Source organism: Melozone crissalis, unplaced genomic scaffold, assembly GCF_028551555.1.
Source record: "Melozone crissalis strain CALT ecotype California unplaced genomic scaffold, PUWL_Pcris_2 ptg000008l_1, whole genome shotgun sequence".
In the NCBI taxonomy this organism is placed as follows: Eukaryota; Metazoa; Chordata; class Aves; order Passeriformes; family Passerellidae; genus Melozone; species Melozone crissalis.
Window position 1 is genome coordinate 12,865,821 of NW_026535786.1, and position 14,879 is coordinate 12,880,699.

The window sequence follows — 14,879 nt, forward strand, 5'->3', positions numbered from 1 at the left end:
CAGGGCCGGGGAGCTCCAGCAGCGCTGAAGATGAAGCTGAGGCAGAGGCTGAGGCCAAGGACAGGGACGGGGCTGTGGCCAAGGCCACGACTGAGGTCGGGGCCAAAGCCACAGCCAGTACCCAGGAGCCAGAGCCATGCAGCACAGCTAGACTCAGAGTTAGGCTCAGGCTTACACCCAGACCCAGAGCTAAGCTCAGCTTACACCCAGACTCAGAGCCGGGCTCGGACTCACACCCAGACCCAGAGCTAGTTTCGGGCTCACACCCAGACCCAGAGCTGGGCTCGGACTCACACCCAGACCCAGAGCTAAGCTCAGCTTACATCCAGACCCAGAACCGGGCTTGGGCTTACATCAGGACCCAGAACCAGGCTCAGGCTCGGGCCCGGACCCGGGCCCGGACCCAGACCCGGACCCAGACCCTGGCTGAGGGCCCCGCGCGCGGCCCACGCGCCGCCGCCACTCCCGCCCTCCCCGCGCGCGCCTCGTGTCCGCGAATAACCCCCGGCCCGCCCCGCCGCTCTCCTGTCCCGCCGCAGCCAATCGGGAACCGCGCCCCGCCCCGCCCTCCCGGCCCCGCCCCGCCGGGCCCCCGGCCCCGCCCCCGGCCGCCGTTCCCCCAATCATTGGCCGGCGAGGCCAGCCCGCGTCACCGCCCACTCGCGGGGTAACCTTTGCCTTAGTGCGCGCAGGGCCCTGCCCCGCTGCCACCGCTGCCCAATGGCAGGCGCGGCGGGGCGGGGCCGGGCGCGCCGCAGCCAATGGGCGCGCAGGGGGCCGCGCGCGGTGCGGGGGCCGCGGTGGCTGGTGCCGCTGCCGGGTTCGGGGCGCGACCGGCCGGTGGGGCGGCCGGCGGCGAAGATGGCGGTGGCGGGGTCCGGCTGGAGCCTGGCGCGGCTGGCCGAGGCCCTGGGCTCCTCGGAGCAGGCGCTACGCCTCATCCTCTCCATCCTCATGGGTAAGGCACGGCGGGGGGAGACGAGGCTGGCGCTCCGGGCGGGGCTCCGCGCCCGCCGGGGGAACGGGCGACCCCGCCGCCGCCGTGCCGCGCTGTGGGGGGGCCGGGACCGGGCATCGCTTCGCCCGCACGGAGCCGCACCTGTCCCAGCGCCGCCGCGCCAGGCCACGTGTGCGCGCCGAGCCGGCGGGCGAGATGCCGCGGGCAGCGGCACCGCCCGTCCCGGCCGGCAGCCCGCGAAGTGCCCGCTGCGGCCGCCCCGCCAGCCCCCGCCCGCCCGGCGCGCAGGGACCCCGCTGGGTTTCCCCGCGGGAGATCGGGGTGCGGTCCTGGCAGGCCGCCTGTGGACGCGGGGCAAGGAGGAGCCTGCGAAAGACCCCTATTTGCTATTTGGGTCCGTGTCCCGGGCGCAGGAACTTTGTTTGGGATTGTCCCGCGAGTGGCCGGTGATGCGTGTGCATCCCGTGCCCCGTGAGCGGGTGTCCGCAGGGCTGTCCGCTCGGGACTCTCCGCTGCCCATCAGTGCTGCCCCGTCCGAGTGCAGGGACGTCGCTGTCCGGGGACATCACCCGTGTGTGCGGCGGTGGTGGCACCGTGCGGGAGAGGCGTGTCACCGGGGCACTACCGGGCAGGCTGGCAAAACCTTCCAGCTCCGTGCCAGGAGAACTGGGGTGATGTCCTGCGCTCCACCTGCAGCGCGAAGCGTGTTGCAAAACACAGGGTGCCTGCGCTTATGTAAACACGAGATGCTTGAGTTCCATGCGAAATGGTTAAGGCAGGGCTGGAGTTGTGATGTGGGCTGGCGATTGAGGGGGAGGTTGTAGCTCCCAAAACATTAATTCAAGTGTGTGTATACATGCTATCTGTGTAAATCTCTGCAGATCCTCAGGGAAACTTTGGGTTGTGAAAGCATTTGGTGGTGTAGTCACCTAGCAGGAAAGAAATACAAGCTTTCCTCTGAACCTGAAAGTGTATTCGAAGTGATACAGCCACAACTGTGTCATTTATCACAATAAAGTTGCTTTGGCTAACTAGAAGTACAATATTTTTAAAGGAAATGCAAGCAAGAAAAACTGTGTCACTTCATAACCGTGGTCTGCACCAGACTTATTTCTGCCTGATTTAGTTTATGATGTGTGAGATCAAACTGAGCCAAACATTCTTCCCGTGAAGGGTCGATACAGGAAACCAAACTGGTTATCGTTTAGAACTCAACGTAGAAGTTTGTTAAACCAAACTTCTACCAGGAAAAAAATGAAGAATTAGGAAACACACAGGACATGCACACAAGTCAGCGTTAATTAGTCTAGCAGCTCCCCACCTCCAAATGAGAAAAGTCCTGCTTTCCTTTCTCCCACGTCTCTCTCTGGTCCTTTAATTGTGCTCTGATTGAATTTACTTGTTTGGCAGAAGCCTAAACCAGAAAAGGCAGATAGCTCACTGCGAGGTTAGTCACCCGGATCAACCAAGGGACCAGTCTAACAAGTGCTGATGCAGAAAAGGTCCTAGAAAGTGTGTGTGGAGGCAGCCACAGCAGCAGAGATGGCTCTGCAGAATGCACCACCATCGTACTCTCCAAGTTGCTTCTTGCTAGCAGTAAGTTGGAGACACGACATTTGGGAGGGTGCTTCCTGCTCAGCGTCTTGTGGGTGTGCAGCACCAGTTCTTTGAAATGAACAGCAGATAATTATTGTCCTGATGATGATAAGAGCTGCCTGCTGCAGTCAGCAGATTAAGGAAGCGTGAGACTCCTGTGTGCTGTTACAAATGTTCAGTGTGCAGTGTCGACAGTGAGCCACTGGGATGCCACAGTGTCCCTTCCCAAGGTAGGCCACTATCTGTTTTACATAGCCTCAGTGGATCTTTAGAATTAGTATTAAAATTCTGGGGAGCAGGGTCCAGAGGACCACTCACATCTCTGCCCTGCATGCCTCAAATGGATAAACCAAAGCAGGAGGCTGGAGCTGCACTTTCCCCTGTCCTTCCTCCCTAGCTCAGTATCTTTTAATTAGATGCAGTGGCAGGCATAACTTCAGACAGAAGGCTTCAGGGCATGCAAAACAGCCTTGCCTGCAGTTTGGCACTCCTGCAGGTCATGTAGGTTGAACCACTCAGGCAGAGGGGACTGACTCCAGCTCTCCTGCTTAATGGATGGGTGAGCACTGGGTGGGAAAGCATTATACCTGTACCATGACTTTAAAAGGAAGGGCCAAACACCACTCCAGAGCAACATGAGAGTGAGAGGAGTTCCTTAGCCCCGCACAAAGAAATGTTCATTTAATTGCAGCTTAGTTTACAATCCTTTTAATCTCACTGGTAATGCAGCTAGTGCTGATGACCACTTCAGAGGATGGCATGGGGTATAAATGAAAGGCATTTCTAGAAGCTGGAAGTGGCATTAGGACGTTAAGTATGGCTTTTCCTTCGCTTCCTCCATTTCAGGTGTTTACAAAGATTCAGGAAGAAAACTATTTTTGTTGGCTGCAGTTAATACTGCTGAATTATTTCAGGACAAGGCCATGAGGGTGAAGCATAGTTCCAAAGACGGACTAAAAAGTCGTTGCCTATTTCTTCCTCTGTGATGCAGTTTCCCATCTACACGGTGCAGTTTTACTGTGACAACAGTTTCTAGGGTTTCACTTTCAGAGGATCACCACAAACAGGTAAAAATAGTCTTCTGAAAAAGAGGAAGAATCACAAAGGACTTTTCAACTTCTTACATTGATTTCTGAAGAAAGCTGAATTATTGTTGAAAAAATAGTCTGAATTTACTCTCTTGATTCAGGATAAGTGTTTGCTTAGTAATGATCTGAAATAACCAAAAGAGGTCATTTAAAGCTGTTGGCATTCTGATATGACTGAAAAAAAAATTAAATACAGGAGAGAACAAGAGAAGGCGAAAAAACATTCAAGAACTAAAACTAGAGTAGTCCTAAAGAGCACCACGTTGTTTCAGTGAACAAGTAACAGCACATTGCTGAGCAAATTATGGGGATTTTAGTCACAGTTTTGTATTTAAATCAGAGACAGGTTTATGCATGCTGCAATTTTGAAGTAGAGACTACAGCTAGAATAGAGTCCCTTACCTGGATTGTACAAGATGAAGGACTTACTGCAGACTTCCCCCACGTAAAGATTTGCATAGACAACCTTTGAAGAAAGTAATCTGCAATTTGGCAGCAGTACCAGCAGCAGGAATACCTGAAGCACAATTCTGGACCCTGCCACAATAAAAATAGTGATATATCAGTACACTTATATATATATATCAGTACACTTATACCCTGTCAATGGTGTGAGAATGTCTTTCAGAGACGAACTCCAGCTTGCACTCTTCAGTAGGTCCCAGTGTTCCCACTGGAGCTGCTCCAGTGGTGTGAAGGAGATAACAGGGTTTCTGTGCTGCTGCTCCTGTCCTCACATGAGAGGGGACACATTTCTCTCCTGCTGGCACTGCTCAAAGCATAAGCCAGGGTGCAGGAGGCCTTATGGCACTGTGTATTTAATACTTTATGTTACTCATGCTTCTTGCACGGCTGTACAATCCCAAAGAATTAAAGGTATTTATCTTACCATAATATTACACAGTGCCTTGTGAGCTACCTGCATAATATGGAGGGGAGCCAACATGCTGTTTACAGCCCTGAGCCAGAAATGACCCTGCTGGTTTGCCCAGACCTGCCAGGAAAAGCACTGGGAAAGTGTTCTTTCATTCCATGGACATAGCAGGGACCTGCAGAAAGTAACACATTCTTACCCAATGCGTGCCAGAAACCTGCTGCTTCACTTGCAAGTTGTCCTATCTCCTGCTCTTCTACCTCTCATCATTTTTATACATGCTCTGCTTCATGCTCCCTGCATCCTGAAGGTTTTTAGGCTCAGTGAAATTCTTGTGGCCACCCAAAGCTGCTGACTTATCCCAAATCAAATTCCCAGGTGGTCAGCCAAGCAGGAACCTTTCTGCAAGGCCCTGCCAAGCAACTGATTCTGATGGGTAAAGGATGGGAAAAGTTTTAAGAGGCAGCAATGTCCTGCCATAAAGCCAGCCCTGTCACAGTGTGTTTTCAGTTCAGTTTCGTGTGAAGAGAGCCCTGTTCACATGCTTTGAGACAGTTTTGTTATGCAAACTAAAGCACCAGAAGTGGACTTTCAAGGTAAACTCCTGAGCTGAATTAAAATACTCATGTTTATGCACCCAGTGTTTAACAAGGTGTGGCATTTCTGCAGTGTTAGAAACAGAAAGGAATAACTTTAGAGTTAAAATATTAGGTAAGACGGATATTTCAACACTTTTTTTTCCCCTGTTGTCCCATTCCTTTTAGTTTTAGCATTCGTATAAAAAAAATTGAGACAATTGCCCTGTTGGATGTTAACAAAGGAGGAGTTAAATGTTCAGCAAAAAAGGGAGAAGAGGAAAGCTTGAGGATGAGATAGAGCATATCAAAGGGGAAATAAAGGGAGCAGAGATGAAAAGAATCTTTCTGCTGTTCTTATTTGCAGCTTTATCTCTGGAAAAAGAGAGGCATCTTAATCACCCAGTCCAGAAGATGGCAAACTTGACAGCACTATTTTTGCTTGGGATTAGTGGAACTTTTCTCCTGCCTAATCCACCTTCTTGATGATTTAACTTCTTTTGCTCAATTAGATTCTTGCATTTGTGGACGAGCTGGGCTTTGTGCAGTGGCCCATTACTCTCCCAAATGGCCGTGGCCAAGAAGCTGAGCTTGTCCTTTCCTTCTATCTCCATGGTTCTCTTAACCAGAGATCATCCTCTTCTTCCTGTCAAGTAAAAACAAAAATAATCTCAGTTGCTAATTCCATTCTATAGAAGGTGTGTGTCTAGAGGGAAAACCCAGCTCTGTGTGCAGGCTGTTTTTCAGCTCTGTGGTGCATAGGGAAGAATGAGTTTGGATCAGAGGTTTCCTGCTGTTTTCTCCAGGAGTCTTACAGCCACTTTGCCACTCTGCTTCATCCACTCTGCTTAGGGAGCCGTGAAAGGGGAGTTTGGCAGAGTGGGAGCTGCTGGGCAGAGCCTCCTGGCAGCAAGGAGCAGGGACTCTTGTCCTGTTGCTCTGAATGGCAGAAGCAAAGCAGCGCCGCGTTTCCTGCTGCTGGCATATCCAGCTTGCCAGAAGGCAACCATAGCTCCAAAAGCTGCTCTGCTAATTCAGGCTGGTTCAGGGACGTGGTAGTAGGGCAGGAGTACTGGTGTTGTTATCAGCAGGAATTGTTTGTTGTTTAATAGATAGTTTATCAGTGTTCAGAAGGGCACGGGCTACATCAGGATGACCATTGCTACCCACTGCTGTTTGGAGGTTAAAGTTTGTATCAGCAGTATGCAACTGGCCCAGTTGTAAAACTGAGAAAATTATCCCATGCAACAAAACTGTAGGCAAACTGCAGTCCAGAGTACTGACAAGCTGCTCTAGATATCAGAAGAATTTAAGCTGATGTTGTGACTTTGGACTGGAACAGCAGCCACGTAGAGCAAGACCAGGGTTAAAGTTTATAGTTTCTAAAACCATGGATGCAGTGTGTATTATTAGTAACTCTCTATTTGCAAGGGTTCATCATTCTTTTACCTTCAGAGCAGCAGTACCCAAACCATGACATGATCTCCTTGTTAGAGCTAAAAAGGAGCACAGCTGACAAATGAGACAGGTCTCAGAAAGAGTAGGAACACTAGTTACATTGTAGTATTCAGTCATACTTTAATTATGTCTATAGAAATGGCTAGAGGGGAAAAAAATGGTAGAAATTGACTGGTTTGCAAAATATTAGTGGTTTTTAAGAGAGTGGGAGACTCTTTAAAAGGAAGGTTTTAAACCATGCATATTGATGAACAGAAGTCAATTTTGCTTTTACTGTATTTCTGATTTTTTCTCCCCTTTGCTCAGAAGGGGGAAACATTTTTCCACACTAAACCTCAGCTTTTAAACTTTTGATCTAATAAAATTTCATATTTTTTACCACTTTCCATTTCTCAAAGCCAGTTCTTCCTATGTTTTTTAAACTTCAGCAGGAAGATTGGCTCATGAACAAAGAATCCCCATTTGTATGTTTCTGAGTAAAAGGCCAGTAGAAAATACTACTTTTTTTTCTTTTTTTTCCTTAATCATGTGAATTGCTCTAATTCTTTGAGTTACTCCTGTATCCCCAGAGAGCCCGTGTGATGAACTCTCTTTGCCAATTCCCTCTTTCCCCCTCAGCTGGTGTTCAGGCCAGCAGTGGGGGTGGAAAGGGACTGAAGCAGGCTATGTAAAAAGCATGGAAGAGCGGGAAGGGAGAGGGATGGTCAGGGTAAGGCATTTTGTAGGGGAGTTTGGGACTGCTGCTTTGGAAGGGAGAGCAGGCTGGATGTGCAGGAGGGAGGTTGCCAGGCTCTGGGAGCAGAGAGCCGTGGTATGTGGGGCTGGCCAGAAAGCAGCCTGTGGCGTGGGACACAAAAGGAGGAAGGAACAGCAACAAGGAGGCAGGGAAAACCAAAAGAGGGGTGGCAGGAGACTGAGGAAATGGGGAGCAGCAGCTCGGTTTCAGGAGGCAGCAGGTACACATCTGGACGCAGCAGAACATGAGCCCAAAAGGATCTAGAAAGGAGCCCCAAAGTCCCCAACTCCAGGGCTCCCTCCCAAGGGATTTGTGGGGTTGGAGAGGGCCTTAAAATGGCTCCAGCCTGTGAGCACTGCCAGACATGTACTTAAATAACATGACAGAGTTTCTCATTTCCTCTCACAGTAGTGACTAGACTTGGCCTTGCTTGTTGGAAGCCTTCCATCCATCATACACTTCTCGGCAGAATGTGCATTTCATCACCTTTTATTACTGCTCCCTATAAAGCATGACCACCTCCTGCTACTGCTGCTCCATTAGTGCAGGTAGCAAAGCTCCATTCACTGCTCCTGATCTCAGCCAGGATGATGAGTAGTGTGGATGCCAGTATTGTGGGATGTGACGAATTTCCCCTTTTTCTGAGCAGCGTAAGAGGACACGCCTGCAAAGCAGAGCAATAAAGTTACAAGATGCCAGAATTAAAGTGGCTTCTTGTATCCCAGTTCAGCGCCTTCTGCACATGCCTTTAGAAAAGGGAATTGCAACACTTCCTGTGCCACTGTGCATTAAGACATTATATTTACTGTCTGCTATGTGGCAGTGCTTATTGCATGCTTCATGAAACTCACCTAGACAACAGAATTTAATTGAATTGTGGTGTTCTGTGTGACGCTTCTCACTGTACTACCAGAGTGCTTCACAAATATTTACTTCTCACTCGAGCCACAGATGAATAATCTGGAGGCATTCCTAACTTAGACTAGGAGCTACCTCACAGAAAATGCAAGGAAAAAAACCCTTCCACTTTTCTTAGCTGCTCCATATGAAATGCTTCTGACTGATTTTTTTTTCCAAAAATACCACATGCGTAGTACCAGTGGATTTTAGTTACAGCTTTGTGTACCCAGTAGTTCACAAATCAGATGCAAATCCAAAGTTGCAGAGTTAGAAAAGCGAGAGTATCTTACTGGAGGTCACCTGAGGAGATCTGAAATTAAAGCTGAAAGAACTCATTGAGGTGGGAGTAGGACTGAGGTTTTTTGGACATTGTAATGGTATTAACCATAAAGTTTTTCTCTTCCCCCTCCCTTTTTTTTTTTTTTTTAAATCTAGCTTCTTGCCATGTTCATTGTGTTTGTCACATAATTTGGAAATGAATCACAGGCTAAAGTGTGATTCATGTATTTAAGCATTATCCATCTCATATATTGAATGAGGCCAGAAAATGTAATCCTGTAATTTTTTGCACTTCAATGTCAGTTTTGCTATAATAATGTTCCCGTTAAAGTATTTTCTTCTGTACAGAGTAATTCATCTGGAGTCTGTCTCCCAAGATGCAAATGCAGTATCAGGAATTAACACTATGCCCTGTGTTGATAATGTGTGATGCAAAGTACATGTTCAGAAAAGCTGTAGTTTGGTTCATGACAAATACTTGTCTAAGCTTATTTACAACTCTTCCTTTTTTTTTTTTCTCTCTCAGGATATCCTTTTGCCTTGTTCCAGCGCTACTTCCTCTTCCAGAAGGAGACCTACCTCGTTCACCTCTACAACGTGTTCACAGGACTCTCAATTGCTTACTTCAATTTTGGTAAGCTGAGGTTGGGAAGAGAGAGCTGCCTGGCCCAGGGCAAGCTGCAATTTGGGAGGGAGGACCTATACATCTAATTTCTATTTCTCATCTCTCTCTTTCTTTTTCCTGCCCACAGGGACGCAGTTTTTTCACTCCCTGATATGTGTCCTAATCCAGTTCCTGATCCTGAGACTAATGGGTCGCACAATCACTGCCGTCATCACCACCTTTCTCTTTCAGATGGTAAACCCTCTTTTTTTTATTCCTTGGGTTTGTACAAGGGAGGCCTCTGCTCAGTTTAGCACTTCAGTAGCAACTGCGGGTGGAAAAGTGAAGGCAGATCAAAACCAGCTGGAGGAATTAGTTTGAATAACCCAAACAATGGTTTCTTTCAGACATACCTTATGGCTGGATATTACTTCACAGCCACAGAGCATTATGACATCAAGTGGACAATGCCACATTGTGTCTTGACACTTAAGTTGATTGGTGAGTGACACCTCTCTTCTCTTTCTTGCACTCTGCAACCTGTGCCCATCCCAGGGCTTCAAGTTTTCACTGTTTCTCATCTCTAGGTCTGGCCATTGATTACTATGATGGAGGAAAAGATCCGGTGAGTTAGCCACCATTTCTCCATCATTCCATGCTGTCCCAGTGAGCTAGAGATCAGAAAATCAAGTTCAAAGGATATGAGTTAGCAAGCTGCACTGTTAGGTAAAAGCCACAGCTGAGAGGGGAGCCTCTGGGAGTGTTTGAGGGCACTGAATTCTAGACTGGAACAGAGACAGTAGTGATTAGAGATGGACAGAAGTTGTTCCAGTTATGTCAGAATATTACTCTGCACCCTTCCAAATTTCCCACCATCTCCTTCCCCCAAATCTATTGCTTTAGATTCCCAATACCTGATGCTCTGTGTCTTGTGGGTAGCATAGCTTTAACTTGCAGACAATCAGTACTGGATCTCAGTTCCCATCTTCCTTTCCTTTGATTAATCTTACCATGTGCTTGTCAATGGTTGCCCTTTACCATTTGTTAGGACCCTGCTTTTAAGCTCAGAGAAACAGAGAATTGCACAGCACAGTGTGTGGGAGAGGGCACTACACATGCTACAGTCCCTCAAATCCTGCTCCAAGTACCTCCATTCCCCATCTCCTGTTAGAGGCCTGACCAAGTCTGTAGCATCCATAGAATCATTGCTGACTGCAGGAAAATGAGGTCAAGATGAAACTTCCTGAGCTGAAGCTTCAAGTATTTAAAAACAATTTTGGCATCAAGAAGTAGGATTTGTAGCACAATAAGGTCTTGGGAGAGTACATGGAATTGCAGTCAGAGACTGGAATAGGTCAGATACTGCAGTGCTCCTACTATGCCTACTCTGCTGCCAGGGATGCATGTCAGTGGATCCCTTCCATGCTGGGAGCTTATTTGGGAATAGACACCTGTGCAACTGGTCTCAACCATTGGATCTTGTTGCTGTTTGGAAGGGGTGGGCATAGAGAGGGGCTGGGGAGAGGAATGGACATGAAGTACAAAGTGTAAAGTTCCATGTCCCTGGGAAGCAAGAACTGAAACAAAAAAGAAACTGAAAACCAGAAAGGAGGCAGGGCGAGGACATAATACCCAGAGCTGGATGAATCCCCTGGGATAATGTTAATGCCACTCCCTTTGGTGCAGGAGTTCCTGACCCCTGAGCAGCGGCGATTTGCTGTTCGGGGGGTTCCTACCTTGCTGGAGATCTCAGGATTCTCCTATTTCTATGGTGCCTTCATGGTTGGGCCTCAGTTCTCCATGACAGACTATCAGAAACTGGCAAGGGGTGAGATGACTGACGTTCCAGGCCAGAGACCCAATAGGTAATACAAAGCTGCTTGGCTTCTCCCCTTCCTACGATCCTAGAATGCCGACTCCTCCACGTTCCCTGCAGCAGACTGCCTTCTTACCTGGACACAGAACTACCGTGGCCAGGAGTGATCTATGAGACAAGGCAGTCTTTCAAAAGTCACTCGTAACTCTGCTTAACGTCCCAGCATTGTTCCAGGGCATGAACATCAACAATCATTTGACATCTTTAGTACAGACTCAGTTCCAGCCTGGTGATGTTTGCATCCCAGCTTCCAAATGGAGGCAGCTGCTGCAGTGGAATGTGGTGACTCCCTGTCGCTGTTTCCCCCACCTCCTCCTCTCCACCTCTGTTTTTAAAACTATGAGTTTGATGGTCTCTTTCCAAGGCATTTCCTTGACCTTGGTATTTTTCTTTCTCAGTTTCGTGCCTGCTCTCAAGCGCCTGAGCCTGGGTCTCTTGTTTCTGGTAACCTACACCTTGTCGAGCCCATACATCTCTGACGAGTACCTCACCTCAGATGACTATATGGTATGCATTCACTTGGCCTTGTGGGGTGGGGAAGAATTCCACTTCTCTGGTGGGCACTGCATCTACAAGAGTGGAATTATTTTTCTATTTCTTTGTTTTTATTTTTGCCTCAATTTAAAAATAAGTCAGCAACTAGTGATAAGATTTTCCACAGCTAATTTGGCTTTACTGCCTGTTGTGATGATTCCACCTGATGGAGAACAGAAATCTGTTGAGCAGAACTGAAACAAATGAAAACTTTTACAAATAGATAATTGATCTTAAATGCTACTGTTGGTTTTCATATGTATTTTATGACCTTTTAATGACTTTCCATTTAACCATTATGTGCAAAGAATTTCACTAGAGTAAATCGTAAGGCTTACCATAATCTTTGATGTTCTTGGAAAGCTCCTAACAAATAATTCCTACTGGCAGATTATCAGCAAGCATTTTGATTATGCTAATCTCAGAGTCTTCCCAAACTCTACCTATTTCAGTATAGCTAAATATTACCAAAGGAAAGAGAATGATGTGTTAAATTTGCATAAGCCTGGCAGCCCAGCGTGTATGTCTTAACACAGATTAAACAAAAGATGGTGATGAAATACCTTGTGTCATAATGGCCACTCAACTCCAGGTTTTATTTTTACTCTGTTTCTCTCTTATCTCTGCAGGAGAAGCCTTTCTGGTTCCGTTGTGGTTACATATTGATCTGGGGCAAAGTTATACTCTACAAATACGTAACTTGCTGGCTTGTTACGGTGAGTCTAGATGTCATTCCAGAAGCAAAAGACAAATGAATAAAGGTCCCAGCCTCTTAGACTTAGCACTAAATGGAAGAAATCCAAATATCTGGGGATCAGTGCAGGTCAGTTCAGCTTGCTTTAAGTTAGCAAAGGCTAGCTAACCAAAAGGGAGTTTTTAATCCATATGTTCCATCTGTAGTGATGCTCTCAACACAGTGATAGTCAGCACTTCCTCAGCTCTGCTTCTCCAGCAAAAATAGGGCAATATTTTCATCTTGTCTTTCTTGTGCATTTTCTGACAGGAAGGTGTCTGCATCCTTGTTGGTCTGGGGTACAATGGGAAAGACCAGAATGGAAAGCCTTTGTGGAATGCCTGTGCCAACATGAAGGTCTGGCTGTATGAGACAACACCTTTGTTCACAGGGACCATTGCTTCTTTCAACATCAACACCAATGCTTGGGTGGCCCGGTGAGCAGGACAAAATTCTCCTTCTATAATGTGTCAATTCTGTTCTGTCAGCAGAACCAAGACCTAAGGCTAAGCAGGAGCACTAGAGGAAGAATCTGCCAGTTTTCAGTTTGTGCACCTTTTCCCATGTTTTGCTGCTGTGCCTTTAGAAACAGGTTATTGGGGTACTGGGTCAGAGAGATCTGTTAATTCACCTGGAATGGCAGTTCATTAATAAAGGCAAGCAGCTGATGGCAGCAGAGACTAGAATGGGACTACAGCAAGCCCTTGGGGCTGCCTGCCAGCTCAGCCAGCCAGAGCTGCTCTGACAGCTGCTTCCTGCATCATGGCTCTTGGTGCTCCCCACTCCAAACTCAGATGGGTTTTGGTTCAGCGCTTGCTGGGACCCACAACCAAATTGTATGTACTGACCCCCTTCTTCTCCCTTATAGCTGGGATTTCTTTAAGACTGTTTGGATGTAGGTTTTGCCCTGGTCATGCTGTTCCTGCCAGCACAGGGCATGCAAAGGCATTGGGTCCCCTGGGCCCTTCATCCCTGACACAGCAGGGGAGGGCAGAGGATAACCTGCAAGCACTTTGTTTCTTTTCTGCTCTAGCTACATCTTCAAGCGCCTGAAGTTCCTGGGCAACAAACTGCTGTCACAGGCCCTGGCCCTGTTCTTCCTGGCCATCTGGCACGGGTTGCACTCTGGCTACCTGGTGTGCTTTCAGATGGAGCTGCTGATAGTCATCGTGGAAAGACAGGTGTGCTTTATGTCTGACTTACCAGAACAGGGAGGCCTGTGTTAGCCTCTGCCTCTGGGTCTGGAAAGTGCCACGCTGAAGGCTTTATTTGCATCAAATATCAAAAATAGCTGCTAGCTTTGGAATTGGTTTTCAAGCATGGCAGGGTTTAGTTCTCAAGAGTTTAGTAGGTTGCTACTTTCTGCATGGGCCAACCATAAATGTATTGCAGAAGCTGACAGGGAGAGAACTGGAAAACCTGGCATGTGAGCAGAAGGCAGCTGAAGTGCTTGGCAGCTGGAAAGACTGGAGGACAAACACATGAGCTGAATGCCTCTGTTAAATCTCCTAGTACTGCAGGAACAATATCCCTTATTAAAATGTATTTTCTCAATTAAAACTTTGGCCAGGACAGGGGATTTAGCTACTTTTTTGGACTACCTGCTTACTAAAACACATTTTACACAGCTGGATAGAGAACTTTGGCCCCAGAACCTGCATATACAGCCACAGGACATCCAACTGTTGAGAATTCTGGTTTTTCTCTTTAAATTAGGCCATGAACCTTGTTCGGGATAGTCCTGCCCTAAGCACCTTGGCCTCCATCACTGTCTTGCGGCCCATCTTCTACGTGCTGCAGCAGACTAACCACTGGATGTTCATGGGTTACTCCCTGGTGCCATTCTGCCTTTTCACCTGGGACAAATGGATGAAGGTATTTAGAAGCCACAAACAGATGACCCCACATGGTCAACGCTGTTCCCTCCATCCTCTCCCCTGGGTTCTTGGCACAAAGCTGGTTGCTGATCCCCAACCCTGCCTTTCTCTTTACAGGTGTACAGGTCTATTTATTTCTTCGGCCACGTGTTGTTCTTCACCTTACTGCTGGTGTTGCCTTACATTCGCAGATCAATCGTGCCACGGAAAGAAAAGCTAAAAAGAGCAGAATAACAGCCAAACGGTAAGGCTGTACGAGGGAGAGACCAGGAGGTAAAGTGGGGCAGCAGTGCTGCAGCCCAAGGTGAAAGGCAAACACGGAATCAACCAAAGCAAATATAGGGCACCTCTGTTTTTCAGATTGTACCGCCTGTGCATTCGTAGGAGTTGATCTGACACTCCGGAAGCAAAGCATCACCTGCCAAGTTTGCTGTGTTGAAGTCTGACTATTTTTCAACGCAAGGAGGGGGAAGGAGAAAGCACAGGGTCAGAGACCCGAAAGGAGGGGATGCGAGCGAGCCTCCTTGAGCCCCTCCACCTTCTGTCCGTTGCCTTATCTCTGCCGCCCCGCGGCCGGCGCTCGACTCTCCGCTGACACCCCATGATTGTACCACACTCACGGCAGGTGCTGCGTTGGATTGGAGCCACCTTCTGACTTTTCTACGTTTGTCATCTAAGATAAAAATTGCTCCTGGTCTTTTTAACATCGGCTTCAGCTCCTTTCCTCTCGGGTGCCTCGGTGTGGGAGTGTGAACTGTCACATGCCGCCGAGCAAGGCGATTCTACAGGAC

The 14,879-nt window shown here is 48.0% G+C and overlaps 1 protein-coding gene across 1 annotated transcript; it reads left to right on the forward strand.

Annotated features, from left to right (window-relative positions):
• The first annotated feature begins 761 nt into the window (after positions 1 to 761).
• LPCAT3 (lysophosphatidylcholine acyltransferase 3) lies at positions 762 to 14,792 on the forward strand. Its single transcript, XM_054269639.1, is given in 14 exon segments — positions 762 to 803; positions 805 to 958; positions 8,991 to 9,098; positions 9,217 to 9,323; positions 9,476 to 9,569; positions 9,656 to 9,693; positions 10,755 to 10,933; positions 11,343 to 11,451; positions 12,108 to 12,194; positions 12,482 to 12,648; positions 13,245 to 13,392; positions 13,928 to 14,086; positions 14,206 to 14,332; positions 14,449 to 14,792. Coding segments are annotated over 13 exon segments (1,509 nt in total). The 3' UTR covers positions 14,323 to 14,332; positions 14,449 to 14,792.
• The last annotated feature ends 87 nt before the right edge of the window (positions 14,793 to 14,879 follow it).